The sequence below is a fragment of the Stegostoma tigrinum genome, chromosome 13 (genome assembly GCF_030684315.1).
Source record: "Stegostoma tigrinum isolate sSteTig4 chromosome 13, sSteTig4.hap1, whole genome shotgun sequence".
Classification (NCBI taxonomy): Eukaryota; Metazoa; Chordata; class Chondrichthyes; order Orectolobiformes; family Stegostomatidae; genus Stegostoma; species Stegostoma tigrinum.
The window spans coordinates 34,055,385-34,078,841 of record NC_081366.1 but is presented as its reverse complement, the minus strand read 5'-3'; the positions used below and the strand labels follow the sequence as shown (position 1 = coordinate 34,078,841).

The 23,457-nt window shown below is 43.1% G+C and overlaps 1 protein-coding gene across 9 annotated transcripts in view; it reads left to right on the top strand.

The window, feature by feature from the left end:
• Positions 1 to 23,457, top strand: part of LOC125458177 (rho GTPase-activating protein 26-like) — a 203,893-nt gene that overhangs the window by 144,946 nt on the left and 35,490 nt on the right. For all 9 annotated transcript variants that reach the window (XM_059650653.1, XM_059650649.1, XM_059650654.1 and 6 more), the window contains exons 17-19: positions 3,118 to 3,223; positions 15,651 to 15,810; positions 18,496 to 18,637. In XM_059650653.1, coding sequence (XP_059506636.1) covers positions 3,118 to 3,223; positions 15,651 to 15,810; positions 18,496 to 18,637 — 408 coding nt within the window. The remainder of the gene's footprint in view (positions 1 to 3,117; positions 3,224 to 15,650; positions 15,811 to 18,495; positions 18,638 to 23,457) is intronic.

Sequence of the window (23,457 nt, the reverse complement as noted above, 5' to 3'; positions counted from 1 at the left end):
CACCAATGTCACGTGTTTTGATATTACACAATAACCTCTTATGACAGACTTTATCAAAAGCTGGTCAATGACAACCTCAATCTCACCACTAACTTTTGATTTGATTGATTTATTGTCATGTTTAGCGAAGTATATAGTGAAAAGCTTAGTTAATGAGCAATATAAGCAGATCATAGTAAGTAAAAATGTAAGGATCAAAAAATCTTAGACAAGGCATACAAGTTACACATGCACAGGATCTATGCTAGGCAAGATCAACCTTAGCAATTTTTGTATTATTTGAGGCTAGAGAGTTCATTCATCAATCTAATTGTGGCTGGGAAGAAGCTGTTCCTGAACCTGCTGATGCGTTTGCTCAGGCTTCTGTGTCTTCTGCCTGGTAGCCCGTGGATCGCTGCCACAGATGTTTTCTGCTTTCTGCAAATTTTAGTTCCTCCCAGACTGATTCCACATCGAAATTTCCTATGGCAGTATCCTTTCTCACAATTGCACTGATCTCATCTCACACTGAAAATGCTACCCACCTCCTTTCCATTTTGCTTTTACTTCCTAAAGATTGAATACTCTTGGATGTTCGGTTCCCAGCCTTTATTATCCTCAGTCATGCCTTCATATACATTATTGCAGTTATCTTGCACCCATGGAGAATTATTTACACTGTTCATTTGTCTTCCTTATTGCAAAAGCTCTGTGCCCTCAGATATATTACCCTTAGACTCCTCTTTATCACGTTTTACACATGCCTTTTGTACTCCAGTGTTATTTGTTGTGCATCACTGCTTCTACTTTTACTTTTTATTTTTCTGCCTTACATTTCCATTATATTTTCCCTCATTTTTGTCTCTCTGATCAATCTCCCATCCCTGTGCACTGTCATTTAAACTCTTCCCCATTGTAGTAGTGAATGGTCCTGCGAGGATATTCCTTCCAATCCTGCTGAAGTGCAACCTATCCATCTTATCATAGTCCAGTCTTCCCCAGCACTAGTTACAATAACTCAAGAATCCAAATCCCTCCCTGCTACACAACTCTAACCAAACAGTCATTTGTTCTGTTTTCCTATTCCTTATCTCATTTTCACTGGGAACTGGGAGTGATCCTGTGATTGCTATTTTTGAAGTCCTGCCTTGCGATTTAATTCCTAGCTCCCTGTTCTGTTTGCAAATCCTTGTTCCTCATTTTCATCACCTCATTGGTATCATTGTGAACCATGACCTCAATTTTTGCTGCTCCACCCCCTTTAGAATATCTTGTAGCTATATAATGACCTCTTTGAACCAAACGCTAAGTAAAGGAGGCAAAGTAACACCCTGGTGTCACATCTGCAGCCGCAGAAAAGTATATGTTCCCTTTTCCGACAGAATCCCCTATCAAAATTGCTCTTGTGTTCCTTTTCTCCCCCAGCCCTCATGTTGCATTCCCTGAGAAATCATCTCAGAGCAGTATCAAAAGCAAAAAATCTGTTAGACAAGAGATAGTTCCAGGAAACTCCTGTGCAACTACGCAGTGCTTTTATGGTGTCTGGTGGTGTTCCATTCCCATTTTTCCTGTGCACTACTTTGCTGTACATGCTATCCATGAAGACCTTCACCTTGCTGATACCCACTGAGTTGAGTCGTTACTTGAGATCAAAAGTAAGGATTTTTAGTAGCTGCAGCTTAATATACTTATTGCACCAGAAATTGCTGGAAAAGGTCAGCAGGTCTGGTAACATTTGTGGAGAGAAATCAGAGTTACTATTTTGGGTCCAGTGATCCTTCCTCAGAAGCTGCCAGACCTGCTGAGCTTTTCCAGCAGTTTTGTTTTTCATTTCCTGATTTCCAGCATCCATAGATCTTTTGGTTCTAACTTAGTGCACATGTGATCACCTTGGGTAATGCAAGTTTCCCTGACCTTCTACATACAAGGAGCATTTGACTTGGCCTAGCTGCTTTGCCATGGCTTACTCTTAAATTATCTGCTCAGATACTTCCTCTTGTTTTAAGAATATTAAATATATGCCAGGGTCCTTACCTTGCCCGCTGCTCTTGGTGATGCTGACTACGTGACAACGTCCTCTCATTGCTTGATCCTCTTCCATACTACCTGCATAAATATTCTTTTGAAATTAAGCAAAGCTCCAGAATATTTGCTCAGCCTATATAGCCACTACTCTAGCCTTCTGCCTATAATTGGCAAACCCTCTGTTGTTCAACTTTGGATAGAAAGCAAACCAGTGTAGCATGTAGGATACATGATCAACACATCAATCTAATCCCTGTTCATTGACAGATATTTCTAGGTCGAAAATTACTCTGTTCTACAGAGCTTTTGATCTGTCTTCACAGATTTACCAGGCTGTTGCCTGGTTTAGAAGGTTTTAGCTATGAAGAGAGATTGGATAAACCTGGTTTATTTTCCCTTGAACATCAGACACTGAGGGGTGACCTGATAGAAGTTTACAAAATTATGATAGGCTTGGATAGAATAGATAGTTGGAGTCTTTCTACCAGGGTAGAAACATCAATTACTATGGGACAAAAGTTTAAGGTAAAAGTGTGAAAGTTTAAAGAAGATGTGAAGTAGGTTTTTTGCACAGATATTAGTAAGTGCCTGGAATGCCAGAGGAGGTGATAGAAGCAGACATGATAGGAATGTTTAAGAGGCATCTTGCCAGATAAATGATTAGGCAGGGAATAGAGGGATGCAGAATGTGTAGAGACAAAAGATTTTTAGGGTAGAAAGATGCCATGTGTTAGTGCAGTCTTGGAGGACCCGTGGTCCTGTTCCTGTGCTAGACTGTTTTTTTGTTCTTTTCTGTTGAATATAAATGGCATTTAGCAATTATGGGCGTGCCACAGACAATTGCAATGTTCTTTATATTTTCTAAATGGTGACGTAAAACCATAGACAAAATTTAGTTTTATGAGACCTATGTGAGCTGTAGTATTCACCAAATTAAGAATCCAGTAATTGTTTCAGAGGAGTGCTTGCATTTATTAACCATTTCCATGCATTGAAATCCGGCTAACTTGAAAATTATTAAAGTGACAAATGAGTATTATAGTATTTTTTAAGTGGAAATACCAGTGTTAGTGTTGATGTAAATATTTTAATTCTGTTCTTACTTCCTACTAGAATTGGATCATCCAGAATCGAGACTGTCAGAGATTCACAAATATGTGCATCGGCTGCCAGAAAAGAACAGGGCCATGTTGGAAATAACAATCAAACATTTGGCAAAGTAAGACAATTTTTTTATTTGATTAAGTAGAGCTTTAGTCTCTGTAAAATTTTCGCTGATGTTTTCTTTACAAATGCTTACATTTGTTTTTAGATAATTAGTAAAGATAATAAAATGATGTTGTGAGTGTAACTTCTTTTGCTATTGTATCCTCTCAGGTGGCAAATCATGACTTTATGCCACCAGTTTGTAATGAATTGTATAATTTTGATAGAGTGGACCAGTAAAGTCATGTTTGTCGGACGTTTTTCTTGTGAGCAGCATATATCAATTTTTTCACATTAACAAGCTGCTGAAAAAAGTTGGAACAATAAGGTATCATCAGTTTATTTCATAATCAGAACTATGAAGTTTTTTTATGAACTGTCTTCAAGTAGAAGACAAATTTATGTGGCTACACCAAGTTGGTAGGTGATTCTCTCATTCTTTCTCATTCACTCACACCCGCCTCATCTGAGAGGTTTGTAGATTAACATCATTGAGGAGAAATTCAATATGCCACAAAGTTACCAAGATATGCTTTCCTTCAGCCCTGTTTAATACTTCCTCTGCCCCAGGTCATGCTGCCTCTAATTCCCATTCCCTGTGGCATTGCCAATGCAGTTTTGTATCTTAACTTGTTGGAAGGTGGTGTTCAGGTCAGAGAAATAGGCCTGTGTTCCTACCTATTCTCTCCCACAACCAGTGTCCTTTTTCCCCCTGTTTTTAATTGCAGACTGCTGCTCAAGAGAAGCAGCAGTGATGGAAGTGCATCCCTTTGCAGAAATCTCTATTTATATCAATTTGGAATGTTACTACTCAGGCTGTATTCAAACACTTGATAGACTGCATTCTGGCCTGTGAGTAATATGTTGGATAATGTGGAGTGAAACAATGTTAAATGGAGAGAAAAATCTTGCACCATTTCTTTTCAAAGTAAATTATATGCTGGGTTGTGAAAAATAGAGCAATGAATTGTGTACTTCTTCGTATGCAAATATATGGGGAATGTTATGTGCAGGTGCAAAACAAGGCTACAAAAATCTGTTAAAGCAAGGCGTAGAGCTGGATGAACACAGCAGGCCAAGCATCATCTCAGGAGCAGGAAAACTGACGTTTCGGGCCTAGACGCTTCGTCAGAAATGGGGGATGGGAAGTGGGTTCTGAAATAAATAGGGAGAGGGGGGAGGCGGATCAAAGATGGAAAGAGGAGAAGATAGGTAAAGAGGAGACAGACAGGTTAGAGAGGCGGGGATGGAGCCAGTAGAGGTGAGTGTAGGTGGGGAGGCAGGGAAGAGACAGGTCAGTCCAGGGAGAATAGACAGGTCAAGGGGGCGGGATGAGGTTAGTAGGAAGAAAATTAGGGTGCGGCTTGAGGTGGGAGGAGGGGATAGGTGAGAGGAAGAACAGGCTAGGGAGGCGGGGACAAGCTGGGCTGGTTTTGGGATGCGGTAGGGGGGAGGGGAGATTTTGAAGCTTGTGAAATCCTCATTGATACCATTGGGCTGCAGGGTTCCCAAGCGGAATAGGAGTTGCTGTTCCTGCAACCTTCGGGTGGCATCATTGTGGCAGTGCAGGAGGCCCAGGATGGACATGTTGTCTGAGGAATGGGAGGGGGAGTTGAAATGGTTCGTGACTGGGAGGTACAGCTGTTTGTTGTGAACCGAGTGTAGGTGTTCCGCAAAGCGATCCCTAAGCCTCCGCTTGATTTCCCCAATGTAGAGGAGGCCACAATGGGTACAGCGGATGCAGTATACTACATTAGCAAATGTGCAGGTGAACATCTGCTTGATGTGGAAAGTGGAGGAGGTGTGGGGTTAGATGTAGCACTTGCTGCGGTTGCAGGGAAAAATGCCGGGTGTGGTGGGGCTGGAGGGAAGTGTGGAGTGGACAAGGGGGTCATAGAAAGAGTGGTCCCTCTGGAAAGCAGACAAGGGTGGAGAGGGAAAAATGTCTTTAGTGGTGGGGTCAGATTGCAGATGGCGGAAGTGTCAGAGGATGATGCGTTGGATCCAGAGGTTGGTGGGGTGGTACGTGAGGATGAGACGGATTCTTTTTTGGTTGTTATTGCGGTGATGGGGTGTGAGGGATGAGTTGCGGGAAATACAGTAGACACCATGGTCGAGGGCGTTCTCGACCACTGCAGGGGGTATGTTTGTGGTCCTTGAAAAACAAAGATATCTGAGATGTACGGGAGTGGAATGCCTCATCCTGGGAGCAGATGCGGCGGAGGCGAAGGAATTGGGAGTAGGGGATGACATTTTTGCAGAAAGGTGGGTGGGAGGAGGTGAATTCTCGTTAGCTGTGGAGTCGGTTGGTGTGAAATGGATATCGGTTTCTAGGTGGTTGCCCGAGATGGAGACAGAGACCCAGGAAGGTGAGGGAGGTGTTAGAGATAGTCCAGGTGAACTTAAGGTTGGGGTGGAAGGTGTTGGTGAAGTGGATGGACTGTTCGAACTCCTCACCACTCTCTCCGTGACTCCCTTGTCCGATCCACACTCTCCTCCAGCCTCACCACACCCGGCACTTTTCCCTGCAGCCGCAGGAAGTGCTACACCTGCCCCGCAACTCTTATCTGACCCCAATCCCAGGCCCCACGATGACTTTCCACATTGAGCAGATGCTCACCTGCACATCTGCTAAAGTGGTATACTGCATCCACGGTATCCGCTATGGCCTCCTCCACTTCAGGGAAACCAGGCGGAGGCTTGGGGACCACTTTGCAGAACACCTATGCTGGGTTCGCAACAAAGAACTGCACCTCCCAGTCGCGAACCATTTCAACTCCCCCTCCTATTCCTTGGACGACATGTCCATCCTGGGACTCCTGCAGTGCCACAATGATGCCACCTGAAGGTTGCAGGAACAGCAACTCATATTCCGCTTGGGAACCCTGCAGCCCAATGGTATCAATGAGGATTTCACAAGCTTCAAAATCTCCCTTCCCTCTACCGCATCCCAAAATGAACCCAGCTCGTCCCCGCCTCCCTAGCCTGTTCTTCCTCTCACCTATCCCCTCATCCCACCTCAAGCCATACCCCCATTTCCTACTAACCTCATTCCGCCCCCTTGACCTGTCCATCCTCCTGGGACTGACCTATCTCCTCCCTACCTCCTCACCTACACACACCTTTACTGGCTCCATCCCCGCCTATTTAATTTGTCTGTCTCCTCTCCACCTATCTGCTCCTTTATCTACCTTCCATCCACCTCCCCCTCTCTCCCTATTTATTTCAGAACCCCCTTCACCTCCCCCATTTCTGAAGAAGCATCTCGGCCCGAAACATCAGCTTTCCTGCTCCTCAGTTGCTTCTTGGCCTGCTGTGTTCACCCAGCTCTACACCTTGTAATCTCGGATTCTCCAGCATCTGCAGTTCCTATTATCTCTGTAAACAAAAAACTGTAGTTTACTTCATTTATAGCAAGTCACCTTGCTTTTACTCATTGTTGTATTCAACTAAACTCAAGGTGGAGAAAAGAGTTCCCTTGTGTTAATATTTCTGCATCAGATTCATTACACAATGATCAGAATTTTTTTTAAAACCAGGTGCATTGCACAAAATTGTAAAACATCAGCACAGCAATTTAGTAGATTAACAAGTGTACTTAGATATCAGCTTTGTGAAAGGATGACTGAAGGTCACGTAGCCAGTAATAAAAAAAACTAATTAAAGTTTGTAAATCTGGAATTATGTTCTTCTGACAAGCTAATCAGCATGTGACATACTATTACAGATGGGTCTAGATTAATTAAGATTCCAATAAATTGATCAATTTGGTGCTCCTGGACATTCAGCTCCCAGGGGAGATCTGCATCATGCATCTCTATCCTTGAGAGTGCACTGCCATTCTTGGCTCCATCTTAGTTTCTTGCTGAAATTTCATGGTCCTGGTTTGAAGTATATCTCATGCTTTCTGATCCAAGGTGGCCTGCAATTTTTCTATCATGTTTCTGCTCTTCTCATTCTGCTCATTTGGCACACTTCTTAGATGTTCATTCCCAATGCTATATTTTCGTCAGTGTATTGTTTGATGCTCTATCCCTGAAGTAACTTCTCAACTATATCACCTGCTCCATCTCTCTTCAAACTTAAACCATGTTCTGTCAAACTCATTCCACACTCAAATTTTCAACTTTATCTCCCCATATGACTTCTGAATTTAACCTTCGGCCCTCTTGTATCATTTCTTCTGTTACCTGTTAACTATCATTTGCGTTCTAATAACTTGTTTGTTAGCCTGTTGTTACCTGAGTTTTCATCTTGTCCATTTGTGTGTACTTTGGCTGCCACTCTGGAAGCAAGTCAGTTCTTTTTACACCTTTTTGAAGTCAGCTTTCTATAATTTCTTTGTGCCTGATCTACCTTTATTCTTCCTTTCATTTCACTCCCCTCTGATACTCTCCTTTCTAAATATCTACTTCATTTCTTCACTACTCCTCACATTTCCTAACCTCCTCCTGCTGTCCCAAGTTTTCCTTTCTCTTGAGCAACCTATGAGTTCCCTCTCTGCCTGTTTTGGATTTCTGAAAGGCCAATCAGGAAACTCATCGCTGCTCTCAGTACGAGCAGCAACCTCAAATGCTCTTAATGTTATCTTGCTGACTTTCCTCAGCAGTATGCTAGCAGAGGACTAAACTTGCCAAATTACTGCCTCTTCCAACCCAACCTAACTGCTGTAATGCTGACCATGTGGGTTCTTGTCAATAGATCAGATCTCACCATCCTTCACTTCTCCCTTCACATTGTGCTTTCACTCATGCACAAGGTCACAATGGGTTCATTGTTGATCATTCAGCAATATTGTGGATTGAATAAGAACTTAGTAGATGAGTGATGCCGCTGTCCTCTAACTGTAGCCTCCTATCTGCCAATTGCTTACACCACGCACCTTACTCTGGTATTGCGATGACAGTGTCTCACCAGAAAATCACACCTTGGTCTAACCCTTCTGTTACTTTTTGCTCATTTGAGTATTTTAGCTTGTTCCACCCCTCTCAACCTCTGGCACTTAAAATCCTTGTCCTCTTCCTTCTGCCCAACTACACCACCTGGCACATATCTCACTTACTACCTGCATTGCTTTCGTCCTACAGTATCTACACAAGTATCGTCTCATATTTTGAGATTTCGACCTCCAGCTCATTTTGTCATCATCCGGTTGCTGTTGAGGCTAGTCCCCTCCTATTCACCCTTAATCTCTCCCCCTACATAAACTTCCCACTCCATATTCACAGCCACCCACTTTGCCTCATGTGGCCTCGCCACTTTCAGAGTAGCCGTCACAAATAAGGTCACTTTCCATTACTTTCTTGTACTGATCTTTACCCACATCGTGCTTCACTAACCCGCTTCCACTTCCACCCTCAATGTGACTTATTTGTCCATCACTGCAAACGCCGACATACAATTGATGTACAGCTTCAAAGTCAATGTCTCAATTGTCCAACCTTGCCTGACCTTCTGGTCATCATGACATTTCTGCAACCGCCAGATTTCTCAACTGTATCCTCCTTTTCTATGCCCTAGATACCGTTTTTTAAAAAATTGTTTTGTCTCACCTTGGCAGATTCTCTTCATCTTAGGTCAGTGGTATGCAGATTTAAACAGATATGACAGATAACTGCTCTAGCCCTCCATTGTCAGATTTGGTAAGACCACCGTGAACCCCTGTGAGGTCGTGTTCTCACTTTGGAAATGACTAACTATTCCAGGGTTGTGATGTGAGGTGCCGGTGTTGGACTGGGGTGGACAAAGTCAGAAATCACCCGACACTGGGTTATAGTCCAGAGATAATGGGAACTGCAGACGTTGGAGATGCCGAGACAACGAAGTGTGGAGCTGGAAGTTCCATCCCCTATTCCCAATTCCTTCGCCTCTGCCGCATCTGCTCCCGGGATGAGGCATTCTACTCCCATACGTCGCAGATGTCGTCGTCCTTCAAGGACCACAACACCACCCTCACCACCACCACCACACACACACACACACACACACACACACACACACACACACACACACACACACATAATGGTCGCGCATTTCCGACAGCTCATCCCTCACCACCTGTCCCCTCAATAACCGCCAAAAGAGAATCCCCCGGTTCTAACAAACCACCCTACCAACCTCCGGATACAACACATCATCCTCCAACACTTCCACCATCTACAATCCAACCCAACCACTAAAGATATTTTTCTAACCCCACCCTTGTCTGCCTTCTGGAGAGACCACTCTCTCCGTGACTCCCTTGTCCGCTCCACACTCCCCTCCAACCCCGCCACACCCGGCACTTTCCCCTGCAACCGCAGGAAGTGCTGCACCTGCCCCAACACCACCTCCGTCACCTCCATCCCAGGCCCCAAGATGACTTTCCACATCAAGCAGATGTTCACCTGCACATCCGCCAATGTGGTATAATGCATCCGCTGTACCTGTTGTGGCCTCCTCTACATTGGGGAAAACAAGCGAAGGCTTGGGGACTGCTTTGTAGAACACCTCCGCTCAATTCGCAATAAACAACTGCACCTCCCAGTCACAAACCATTTCAACACCCCCTCACATTCCTTAGACGACATGTCCATCCTGGGCCTCCTGCAGTGCCACAATGATGCCAACTGGAGGTTCTAGGAACAGCAACTCATATTCCGCTTGGGAACCCTGCAGCCCAATGGTATCAATGTGGATTCCATCAGCTTCAAAATCTCCCCTCCCCCCACTGCATCCCAAAACCAGCCCAGTTCGTCTCTGCCTGCCTAACCTGTTATTCCTCTCACTCATCCCCTCCTCCCACCTCAAGCTGCACCTCCATTTCCTACCTACTAACCCCTGTTCATCCTCCCCGGACTGACCTATCCCCTCCCTACCTCCCCACCCATAATCTCCTCTGCACCTATCTTCTGTATCCATCTTCAGTCCGCTCCCCCCTCTTTCCCTATTTATTTGAGAATCCTCTCCCCGGCCCCCTTTTCTGATGAAGGGTCTAGGCCCAAAACGTCCGCTTTTGTGCTCCTAAGATGCTGCTTTGTCCTGCTGTTTTCAACCAACTCTACACTTTGTTAACCAGGTTATTGTCCAACAGATTTGTTTGAAAACATTAGCTTTCGGAGCCTCAGTCCTTCTGCTGTCTAAGATGATCATTGCTTAACTCTCGTGGCATAACTATGTCTGAATTTTGTTGAGTTCTTATTACATGTAGATGTGGACTGCTTTGTTATCTGAGGGATTGTGGATGCAACTGAACACTGCAAATAGCAGCAAACATGCTGACTACTGACTTTATATTGGAGGAAAGGTTATTATTATGACAGCAGCTGAAAATGATTAGACTGTAGTTGTTACCCTTATGCTCTCCTTCAATGATATGAGGGTTGAGATGATTTGTTTGCAGTAATCATAACCATCTTCCTGTGTTAAGTATGAATCTGGTTGTTAGCGAGTTTTCCTCATTGGTGCCACATTCAGTCAAAATACTGTTATCAAGGGCAGTCATTGTCACGTCACTTTTTAATTAAGGACATGCAATAGCCAGGAGATCCCTTTCATCTCGCGGTCTCATTCACGACGTTCAAGTCTGATCTGATGCTGGCCTCAACGCCACCATTCTACTGATTTCCCGTAATCTTCAACCTCCTTCGCGTTCAAGAGTCTGTCCATCTCAAAATTAATAAATCAATAATGGGTGACATCATATTCTTCAAATGTGTCCCCATCATTTTAGATTATTCCACAACGAGAAACATCCTTTTGTTTTCTACCCTATCCATACTTGACTGAATTCTGTGTTTTCGTGTTGAAAGCAAGGCTTCAATGAGGTCTGCGGCTCAGTGTCTCTCGCAGAACCTGATAATCGTTGGTGGGCTTGATCCTAAGTCAGTGCCAGGTGTTGGTAGCATTGAGGATACCTACCATCAGTTCATTAATCATTTTATGCAGATCACTTGAGGTGGAGGAGATTGATGCGTGTAATTAGCTGGATGGTTTTGTCCTGTTTTAATGGGCAATAGTTGGACTTTGACATCTGCCCAACAAAGTAGAAAATTGTCTGTGTGTTAACAATTTAACTAGTGCTCGGAGATAATGGGAACTGCAGATGCTGAAGAACCCAAGATAACAAAGTGTGAAGCTGGATGAACACAGCAGGCCAAGCAGCATCTCAGGAGCACAAAAGCTGCCGTTTCGGGCCGAGACCCTTCATCAGAGAGGGGGATGGGGAGAGGGTTCTGAAATAAATAGGAAGAGAGGGGGACACTGACTGAAGATGGATAGAGGAGAAGATAGGTGGAGAGGAGAGTATAGGTGAGGAGCTGGGGAGGGGATAGGTCAGTTCAGGGAGGATGGACAGGTCAAGGAGGCGGGATGAAGTTAGTGGGTAGGAAATGGAGGTGCGGCTTGAGGTCGGAGAAGGCGAGAGGAATAACAGGTTAGGCAGGCAGAGATGAGCTGGGGTGGTTTTGGAATGCAGTGGGGGGGAGGGGAGATTTTGAAGCTGATGGAATCCACATTGATACCATTGGGCTGCAGGGTTCCCAAGCGGAATATGAGTTGCTGTTCCTGGAACCTCCAGTTGGCATCATTGTGGTACTGCAGGAGGCCCAGGATGGACATGTCGTCTAAGGAATGTGAGGGGGTGTTGAAATGGTTTGCGACTGGGAGGTGCAGTTGTTTATTGCGAACCGAGCAGAGGTGTTCTGCAAAGCTGTCCCCAAGCCTCCACTTGGTTTCCCAAATGTAGAGGAAGCCACACTGGGTACAGCGGATGCAGTATACCGCATTGGCAGACCAGCAGGTGAACATCTGCTTGATGTGGAAAGTCATCTTGTGGGTGAGGGAGGTGGTGTTGGGGCAGGTGCAGCACTTCCTGCGGTTGCAGGGGAAGGTGCCGGGTGTGGTGGGTTGGAGGGGAGTGTGGAGCAGACAAGGGAGTCGCGGAGAGAGTGGTCTCTCCAGAAGGCAGACAAGGGTGGGGATGGAAAAATGTCTTGGGTGGTGGGGTTGGATTGTAGATGGCAGAAGTGTCGGAGGATGATGCGTTGTATCCATAGAGCAGTTTTTCTGCCGCCTTCGCCTCCATGCCTACTTCTTTAACCAAGAGCCTAACCCTCCCTCCACTGACCCCTTCTACTGCCTCCAACACAAGTCCTCCTCCTGGACACCACCCCCAGGCCTCCTACCCTCCCTGACCTCTTCATCTCCAACTGCCGTCGTGACATTAACCGCCTCAACCTCTCCACCCCTTTCACCCACTCCAACCTCTCCCCGGCAGAACGGGCAGCTCTCTGCTCCCTCCGCTCCAACCCCAACCTCACCATCAAACCTGCAGACAAGGGAGGCGCAGTGGTAGTGTGGCGCACTGACCTCTACATCGCCATGGCCAAATGCCAACTCTCTGACACCACCTCCTACTGCCCCCTTGATCATGACCCCACCCCCGAGCACCAAACCATTATCTCCAATACCATCCATGACCTCATCACCTCAGGTGACCTCCCACCCACAGCCCCCAACCTCGCACTGTCCGTTTCTGTCTCCTTCCCAAAATCCACAAATCCGCCTGCCCTGGCCAACCTATTGCCTCCGCCTGTTCCTGCCCCACCGAACTCATTTCTACCTATCTGGACTCCATTTTCTCCCCCTTGGTCCGGGAACTCCCCACCTATGTCCGTGATACCACCCACACCCCCCACCTCCTCCAGAACTTCCAATTCCCTGGTCCCTAACACCTCATTTTCACCATGGATGTCCAGTCCCTATACACCTGCGTTCCTCATGCAGATGGCCTCAAGGCTTCTTCCTGTCCCGCAGGCCCGACCAGTCCCCCTCCACCGACACCCTCATCCGTCTAGCCAAACTCATCCTCACCCTGAACAACTTCTCTTTCGATTCCTTCCACTTCCTACAGACAAAGGGGGTGGCCATGGATACCCGCATGGGTCCAAGCTATGCCTGCCTCTTTGTAGGTTACGTGGAACAATCCCTCTTCCGCACCGAAACTGGCCCCAAACCCCACTTCTTCCTCTGTTACATTGATGACTGTATCAGCACCGCCTCTTGCTCCCAAGAGGAGCTTGAACAGTTCATCCACTTCACCAACACGTTCCACCCCAACCTCAAGTTCACCTGGGCCATCTCCAACACATCCCTCACCTTCCTGGACCTCTCTGTCTCCATCTCAGGCAACCAGCTAGAAACTGATGTCCATTTCAAGCCCACCGACTCCCACAGCTACCTTGAATACACCTCCCCCCACCCACCCTCCTGCAAAAATTCCATTCCCTATTCCCAATTCCTTCGCCTCTACTGCATCTGCTCCCACGATGAGGCATTCCACTCCTGCACATCCCAGATGTCCGCGTTCATCAAGGACCGCAACTTTGCCCCCACAGTGGTCAAGAACGCCCTTGACTGTGCCTCCCGCATTTCCCACAACACATCCCTCACGCCCCGCTCCCGCAATAACCGCCCTAAGAGAATCCCCCTCGTCCTCACATACCACCCCACCAACCTCCGGATTCAACGCATCATTCTCTGACACTTCCGCCATCTACAATCCAACCCCACCACCCAAGACATTTTTCCATCCCCACCGTTGTCTGCCTTCTGGAGAGACCACTCTCTCCGTGACTCCCTTGTTTGCTCCACACTGCCCTCTAAACCCCACCACACCCGGCACCTTCCCCTGCAACCGCAGGAAATGCTACACTTGCCCCCACACCTCCTCCCTCACCCCCATCCCAGGCCCCAAGATGACTTTCCATATCAAGCAGATGTTCACCTGCACATCTGCCAATGTGGTATACTTTATCCACTGTACCCGTTGTGGCTTCCTCTACATTGGGGAAACCAAGCGGAGGCTTGGGGACGGCTTTGCAGAACACCTCCGCTTGGTTCGCAATAAACAACTGCACCTCCCACTGGTGAACCATTTTAACTCCCCCTCCCATTCCTTAGATGACATGTCTATCCTGGGCCTCCTGCAGTACCACAATGATGCCACCCGAAGGTTGCAGGAACAGCAACTCATATTCCGCTTGGGAAGCCTGCAGCCCAATGATATCAATGTGGACTTCACTTCAAAATCTCCCCTTCCCCCACTGCATTCCAAAGCCAGCCCAGCTCGTTCCCTCCCCCCACTGCATCCCAAAACCAGCCCCAGCTCATCCCTGTCTCCCTAACCTGTTCTTCCTCTCACCTATCCCCTCCTCCCACCCCAAGCCACGCCTCCATTTCCTACCTACTAACCTCATCCCGCCTCCTTGACCTGCCCATCCTCCCCGGACTGACCTATCCCCTCCCCACCTCCCCACCTATACTCTCCTCTCCTCGTATCTTCTCTATCCATCTTCGGTCCACCTCCCCCTCTCTCCCTATGTATTTCAGAACCCTCTCCCCGTCCCCCTCTCTAATTAAGGGTTAAGGCCTGAAACGTCAGCTTTTGTGCTCCTGAGATGCTGCTTGGCCTGCTGTGTTCATCCAGCTTCACACTTTGTTAACTAGTGCCCTGGCTGGTTCTAAAACAGGAGGTTGGGATGACTGCTGGGATACGGTTCGGACCAAAGGTCATTGATATAAACTAATGTTCTAAGCAGCTTCTTGATATTACATGGCATGAACAGATATGCTGGAAACTCGTTCCTGTAAAGTTGAGTACTCCGGGGGAGTCGAGATGCATCGTCCACAGGCACTTGAGGCTGGAGATCACTGTAAACACACTAGATCTTCATATTCCCCAAGGCTATGCAATTATTGAGAATGGCAATGTTCATGTTGCCTTCTTTTATATACTGTATTCTATAATTATGTCGCAAAATCCCGTGTAACCTTTTAATCTGAGTTTTACTTTATTTATAGTTGAATCATAATTAAGATAGTAATAACTTTGAAATAAAAACAAAGTGCTGGAGAAAGTCAGCGGGTTTGGCAGAATCTGTGGAGAGAGAAACAGAACTGATGTTTCAAGACTGATGTGACAATGTGCTCTGAAGAAGTTATGTTAGATTTGAAAGACTGGCTTTGTTTCTCTCTCTCTCCATAGATTCTGCCAGATATACTGAGCTTATAATTTCTATTTTCATTTCAAATTTCCAGCATTCGCAGTTTGTGCATTATTTGACTGGTAATAACTGTTTTATTATCCAGTTTATACTTAAGTCATATACGTAATTGCCTGTGATACAAATGCCAAAGAGAGCAGCGGTCCCAGTATTGACTATCGGAACTCTTCTGTAGACTAGACTTATTTCAAGATGTGTAGAGATCAACTCTTGTACAGCAGCTAGTCTTTGTTACCTAGTTAATATTGTACTAAAGTGGCATTTTCCCAGAGTTTGCCTAACTATGTTTTAGGAAGCTGAGCTGCTAGTTCTGTTTTGTTTTGAGTAATTGTCATATTTTAGAATATTTTTGTAGGTCTGTCTTCAGTCAGTGAGTTCTTCTCTCTTGTTGCCCAGGGTGTCCAAAAATCACAAGCAAAATCTGATGACTGTGGCAAACTTGGGTGTGGTGTTTGGACCAACTCTGCTTAGACCAAAGGAGGAAACTGTAGCAGCAATCATGGATATCAAATTCCAGAATATAGTTGTTGAAATTCTAATAGAAAACCATGAACAGGTAAGAGTTTCAGATGCTTTACTCAAATTCACTGTGGTCCTTTGCCACAGAATAGAATAGTACTTCATAGAAATAGATCGTTTGGTGCATTGTGTCTGTACTAGTGCTTTCTAAGAGCAAATCTGTTGGGCCGAACACTCAGTTCTTTTCCAATACGCCTGTGATTTTATCTTCTATTTTCCAAATTCCATTTGAAAGCTTTGTATTGGATATGTTCCCCTCACCATGTTGGGGAATTCATTCTAAATCCTATCCACCTGTTGTAAAAATAAGTTTCATCTCTTGTCATATTTGGTTCTTTTGCCATCGTCTTCAATCTGCATCCTCTTATTAGGAACCGTTAACCACATAATAAAGATTTCTCTTTATTTTCTCTATCTAAACATTTTATGATATTAAGAAAGCTTTTTTCCTTCTTTACTCAGTGGAGAACAATTCCTTTTTTCTAGCCTATTTCCATAACTTTAATTCATATGCCTGAAATTATTTTAGTAAATCTCTTCTGTATGCTGTCCAAAACTTAATGATCTTTCTTGTGTATAGTATTCAGTTTCAAACACAGCATGCTAATTGAGACTGAGCTAATATCTTATTTATGTTCAGCTTAACTTCCTGGCTTTTGTTCTCTATACCAATTTAATAATACCTAGGTTCCCTCACAATTTATTAACTGTTGCAATACAAATCTGCCACCTTCAAACATTTGAGTATGAATTCTCCCAGTGCTATCTGTTATTGCACTATCATTAAAATTGTACCATTTAGATCATGTAGCTTCTATTAAAGCAAGTTCCAGCAATACTGGAAATCTGTGACAAACACAGAGAATGCTGGAGGAAGACTATAAGACCAGAAGAAATAGGAACAGGATTCAGTCAATTAGCCCCTTGGTCCTGCTGCACCATTCAACAGGGCCATGGCTAATCTGACACCCCTCATGTCTGTATTCATATCCTTTCCTCATAACCCTCGATTCCCCTACTGATCAAGAATCTTTATATCTTAGCCTTAAATGTATATAATAATTATATATCTAAATATTGTGGATTCTGATCCTGCAACTTTCTGTAGCAAGGATTTCCAAATACACACAACCCTCTGAGAGAAGAAATTCCTCCTCGTCTCAACCTTAAATTGGCATCCTTTTATTTCTGAAACTGTTCTAAAACTCAAAAGGTCTGGGAGCATCTATGGTGAGAGAAACAGAATTACCATTTTGAGTGCAGAGTGATTCTTCTACAGAACAGTTCTCTGTAACATTTATCAGATCACGTTTATTCAGCGTGTGCTGTCAATTTATTTATTTTTTTTCAACACTACTTGCATTCAGATATGGAGCCTTTAGTCCAGCCATTATCTTTGTATTGTCTAGTCTTGAATGCTAATGTATTTTAAAATTTATTCTCTCACTTCCTTCCTACCATTCTGTGACCTTTATTTCTCATATTACTATTTTGCTCTCCTTCTTTGACTCTACCCCTTGATTTGATTTATCCAACCAAGCTCAATGCCTTACCATCATTGTTCAAATCAATCTATACTTCATTACTTATACGGCTTGCTAAAGCACTAGTTCCAACACAGCTCAGGCGTTCACTGTCCCAGTGGTATATCCCTCACTTTCCCTTGTAATGGTTATTCTTAGAAAACTGAATGTTCCCATAACCTAACTTGTATGCCTATGTCCTTTGCATGATTAGTTTAAAGCAGAATGCTCCATTTTCTGGAAATTTGAAATAAAACAGAAAATATTGGAAACATGGAACAAGGTGGAAAGAAACACAGAATAAATGTTTCAAGGGACTTTTGATTATAGCTGGGAAAAATTAAGAGACCGAATAAATTTTTGGAAATGACTACATAGGACAAGAGCAGAAGAGTGATGCTGTTTCTCAGACTTGCATTAAGCTTAGCTGGTAGACTATTCAGAGGGTAGTTAAGAGTAAACCATGCTGCTGTAAATCTGGAATCTTGAACAGATCGCACCAGGTAAACAAGGTAAATTTCCTTCACTGGAGATGAATGTTTGTGGTAATCTAGTGGCTTTAGTGGACCAGTATTTTGTTTCAGGATTAGTGATTATTTGAGTTTAGGTTTTCCTGGTTCTACTGGTAAGATTTGAACTTGTCTCCAGAGCATTAGACTAGATCTTAAGATTATTTATATCTTACCACTGTGCTGCTCTCCCCTATGTAAATTTGATTAGCTAAAGCAACAGTAAACATTGACAAATATCTGTACATAGCAACTTACTTATGCAATTTAAATGATTGCCAAGGAGACTAGTTTGGGTCTCAATGATGGGGAAGGGTAGGAGTGTAGAACATCGATTCATTTTCAGTGACCTTTAAAGTTAGAGGAGAAATGCTCATTGTTTATTTCTGTTCAGTGAATGCTGTTGGAAATATGTGTGTGGCATGGTTGAGGGCGTGTTTGGCTTTGCTGTTCTGTTGAATAGAAGTTTGTGTCTTTGCTGTTTGCTGTCTGGGCTTATCAGCAAAGGATGACTGCTTAGTTGTGGTGACTGGTACTTGTGGAGCCAACTGCCATCAATGGAGGGGGAGTGTTTAGGGGCAGGGTAGGGGGAGCTGTTAGAAGCTCTAATATCTCTAGAAAGAGTTGTGGTTTAACCAATATTTAAATTAATGATGCATCTACTGTTTTTTTTTCATATTTCATTCATAGATTTTCCAGATAGTGCCAGAAACTGCCACAATTCAACCAAATGTAACGTTGAGTTCTGCACAGAGGAAGAGTTTTGAATGTAAGCCTCCCTTGTGTAGCCAGAGGCCTTTAATGTTGTTTCCAGCCAATTCAAATGAGAATGGTAAGTATCTACAATCTATGCTGTAAACTCATCAGTATATAACTATTTCAGAGATAGTAGAAACTGCAGATGCTGAAGAATCTGAGATAACAAAGTGTAGAGCTGGATGAACACAGCAGGCCAAGCAGCATCAGATGAGCAGGAAAGCTGACATTTCAAGCCTTAGACCCTTCTTCAGAAAATTTTCTAGGCCTGAAACGACACCTTTCTTGCTTGTATGATGCTGCTCGGCCTGCTGTGTTCATCCAGCTCTACACCTTGTTATCTCAGTATATAACCAATGTTATTTTTATGTATTCATAATATACACAATTATATTTCCTCAGCAATGCTCTAAACCCATTTATAATATTTATCAGTTTACGCATCCAGAGCTGCAGTTATTTATTCATATGATTTATTAATTCATATCTCATTGCTAATCTGTGTTCAAAATTAGTATTATGGAACTTCTGTATAATGAAATAACGAGAATGTATAGCTGCAGTTTTTGAGTTAAGAAGCCATGCATCTCTTTTTTTATGCTATTTATTGAGTTTAAAGATGCCCTGATTGATCAATATGTATTTCAACTGATGTGGAAATATTTTTGAACACCATTACAGTTCACGTTTTTCCTCTTGTACAGATATCTGACTGCCCACAAATAAGCTGCACTGGTTTATAAGAAATTGCTTCCAGAAGATTGTGGGATGTCCACCATGAGCATTTCAGTGCCACTCAAATCTTTGCTACCCAGGGTCTTTAAAATTCTTTCAGCCACTATTTTCCTGCGTTCATAGTGTGAATATGTGCAACTAATTAAGCACATGTGACTTAATTTACTACACATCAATAATTTCACTGAGATATAAAACTTCTATTTGTGATCTTCCACCTTCACCCCACAAGCACTATACTCCTCCCATTGCCCTATGATATATGTAAGAATACATATTACATTGAAAGATTCAAACAGGAAATCAGTTACTTTTTTTTAAACTTTGCTATTGCCTGGGCATTTGAATTCTTCACACCTCAGATGTTGTACTTTGAGCATTGAATCTGTGATAAAGAGTGAAAGTCAGTCATTTTCTGCTGGTTTCTGACCTTCAGGAGAATCTAAGGATTTACTGTCGGCTATCAATTTAGAGCAAAAGATACTTTGGTTGTCTTCAGAATGTGCCTGTGAGGAAGTATTGTTAAAATGGTCACAAAGCATGCAGTGAATGGGTTCTAAAGGAAAGCCATTCCAATTTGGGAGAATACCATCTGCTTGTCATAGTTCAAGCATTTTGCACTAATATTTAGAAGTCTTAGAATTTGAATTAAGTGTAAAACTGGAGTAGCACAACTGACCTTGCATAATGAAAATTACATCCTGTAACTTGATCCGAAGTGGTAGCAACCTGCTAGTGAATTAAATCCTGCTGAATGTGTCTTGGTTCTTTGGTTCTTATTAATTGTATTTCAAAATATTTTTGAAGATTGAAAGCACATTTTCAGAAAGAATTTTGTCTAATGTCTGGGGAAAAAATGTTGTAAGTTAATACCCATGCAGGGAACACATACTTATTTTTAATTTGTTCAAAACACTAAAACTTGGGAAAAGTATAAAATAAGCTTTTCTCTTTGTGGGATCATTTGCTGTTATTGGTTTCATTTATTTGCATTTTTAAATTATTTCAGAATCACTTTTACACATGCAAGTGGTGCTACAAAGGAGTTAGAGTGTTGTCTTCACAGCTGATTTCTTGTACAACTAACTAAGCACTTAACTTCCTTAATTGTGAATATATGTAATTAAAGTGTCCAATTTCCAGTAAATTACAAAGCTTGGATTCCAATTTGCAACTTAAAACTTTGAAGGGGCTAAACATCATTGTAGAATTCAGTTGGTCCTTTCTTTCCTTTTAAGAAATATTGTGTGGGCATGTAGTGTTTCACATCCTCACAGCCTTAATACTTTTTGAGTGTAATTACTTGTTATTTAAGCACCTTGACTGAGGGACAGGACTTAACTTGAAATTTCACTTGAAAATGGCTCCTCCAACAACGCACCACTCTATCAGTAGTACATTAAAGGGTTGTCGTGGATGACCTGCTTAAATCCTGGAGATTGTTTGAAACCATGATTACTTGACTTAGTGGTGAGGGTGCTACTTTTATGCTAATCTTCCATTGAAGTCTTTAACTAACACTCTAATGAGGTCTTTTCTTATTTTTCAATTGTTTGCAAAACAATATGGTGTCTCTATACAAGATCATAGAATTCCTACAGTTGAGGAAGAGGCCATTTGACCCATTGAGTCTGCACTAATCCTGTGAAGTGCATCCCACCCAGCCCTGTAATCCCATTTGTGGTTTTTTACCATGATTAACCTACCGAATCTGCACATCTCTGGACACTACAGTGCAATTTTTAGCATAGCCAGTCCCCTTAATCTGCACATCTTTGGACTGTGGGATGAAACTGGAGCACCTGGAGAAAACCAACAAATTGAACCCAAGTGAGGCAGCAGTGCTAACCACTGTGAAACAATACTGCCCTTTCTAACAAAGTATTTTAGTGCATCCGAGATTTGTTCTAGCATTACGTGTTTGGAATAAATGCTACAACAACATCCACTCCAAAGTTGATGAATACTTTATCAATTATTCTGTGTATATTTTGGGAATGGTTAATAATTGATTTCGTAGAGGCTTGTCATCTTTAGAAGCCAGGAATGCATTCATAATTGGAGTGCCATTGTTAACCCCACAGAAATCAAGGATAGGACCCCTTACAGCTTATGCATTTATTTAGAGATTGGATGCTGCAACATGAAATCATAATTGGCAGTTTTTGAAAAAGTCATTATTTCTGTTCCTAAACAACCTGTATGGGTCAGTATGCTGATTGAGTGGCAAAACATGTTATACCCTTTTAATCAACAAGTCACAATTTGGGAAATAACCTTTCAAACAGTATTGACTGATTGACTGACCCAAATTCAATTCCTTAAGAAGAGGAAGGAGAATAAAGTCGTGTAGCAATTGACATAAGAAAAACTAAGTATGAAAAGAGGTAATTTAGCTCACTAAGATAATAAAGTGTGAAGCTGGATGAACACAGCCGGCCAAGCAGCATCTCAGGAGCATAAAAGCTGATGTTTCGGGCCTAGACCCTTCATCAGAGAGGGGGATGGGGTGAGGGTTCTGGAATAAATAGGGAGAGAGGGGGAGGCGGACCGAAGATGGAGAGAAAAGAAGATAGGTGGATAGGTCCACCTATCTTCTTTTCTCTCCATCTTCGGTCCGCCTCCCCCTCTCTCCCTATTTATTCCAGAACCCTCACCCCATCCCCCTCTCTGATGAAGGGTCTAGGCCCGAAACGTCAGCTTTTGTGCTCCTGAGATGCTGCTTGGCCTGCTGTGTTCATCCAGCTTCACACTTTATTATCTTGGATTCTCCAGCATCTGCAGTTCCCATTATCTCTGATACAATTTAGCCCACTAATGTTGTTTTGCTAATAATCAAGTTTTTTTCAGTATAGTTTTCAAATACAGAGAGCAGAGTAGTTGGAATAAATGCAACATTCTCAGATTGACAGGCTGTGACTAGTTGGGCACCAAATAGATCAATGCTTAGTGCCCTAGCTTCACATTCTGTTTTAATGATTTTGATTTGGGGATTAAAGATAATATTTCAAAAGTGATGCAAGTTTAAGTGGGACTTTGTTTTCCCCTATTCATTAATGTGGGATGTGGGTGTCATTAGCTTTGTCAGCTTTATTGCGCATTCCAATTTGTCTAGTGTCAACCACAATGCTTAGGGTCTGGAGTCACATGTAGATCAGACCAGGAAAGAATGGTAGTTTCCTTCCCTAAAGGACATTAGCGAACAGATTATTTTTCCATCGATTGACAAAGGATTCATGGTAATCATTAGATTCTTAATTCCAGATTTTTTTTTAAACATTCAAATTTTACCGTCTGCCATGACGGGATTCAAACTCAGGTCCCCAGAACTAGGTCACTGGATTAATAGTCTAGTAATAACACCATTAGGCCATCACCAGAGTGTTGTGACGATGATGCAAAGGAGTTGATTTACACAGAGTGAGTGCCCAAGAGCATGACGTGTGGAATAAAATATGGATGTATATGGTAGGAGGAATGGAGGTGCAGATTATGTTTTAAATGATGAGAGATTGATAAGTTGGTGTCCAAAGGGACATGGGTATCCTTGTTCATAAGTCACTGAAAGTTAATATGGAAGTGCATCAAGCTATTAGAAACTGAAGTGGGATGTTAGCATTTCTCATAGGAGAAATTGGGTTCAAGAATAATGATGTCATGCTTAAATTATTTAGAAGCTTCATGAAACCACACATACAGTATTGTGTGAGGTTTTGGTCCTCTTACCTGAAGAAGGATATACCTTCCGTAGAGGGAATGCAGTGGAGATTCATTAGATTAGTTCCAGGGATTGTTGAAGTGTCCTATGAAGAGGAATTGGGAAGACTGGGCCTGTAAGATTGAGACATTATTTAGATCTATAAAATTCTTAATGAATTTAGACAGATTGAATGGGCACAACAGGCCCAGTGCTGTAATAATTCTGTGATTCTACAAGACCTCCCCTAACCACCTGCAGCTACATATAAAGGGATTGAATTTTGTAAATCTTTCCTCAAACTTGGAATCATTTCCGTTGGCGTTCTTTATATTTTCTACACTGCTCACAAGGTTTTTCAGTATTATGTAACAATACTTTTCTTCCAAACCAAGCCCATAAATATTTGTACATTTGTATACAAGGAGAATAAATATAGGTGGACTAATGTATCTTGCTTCAAC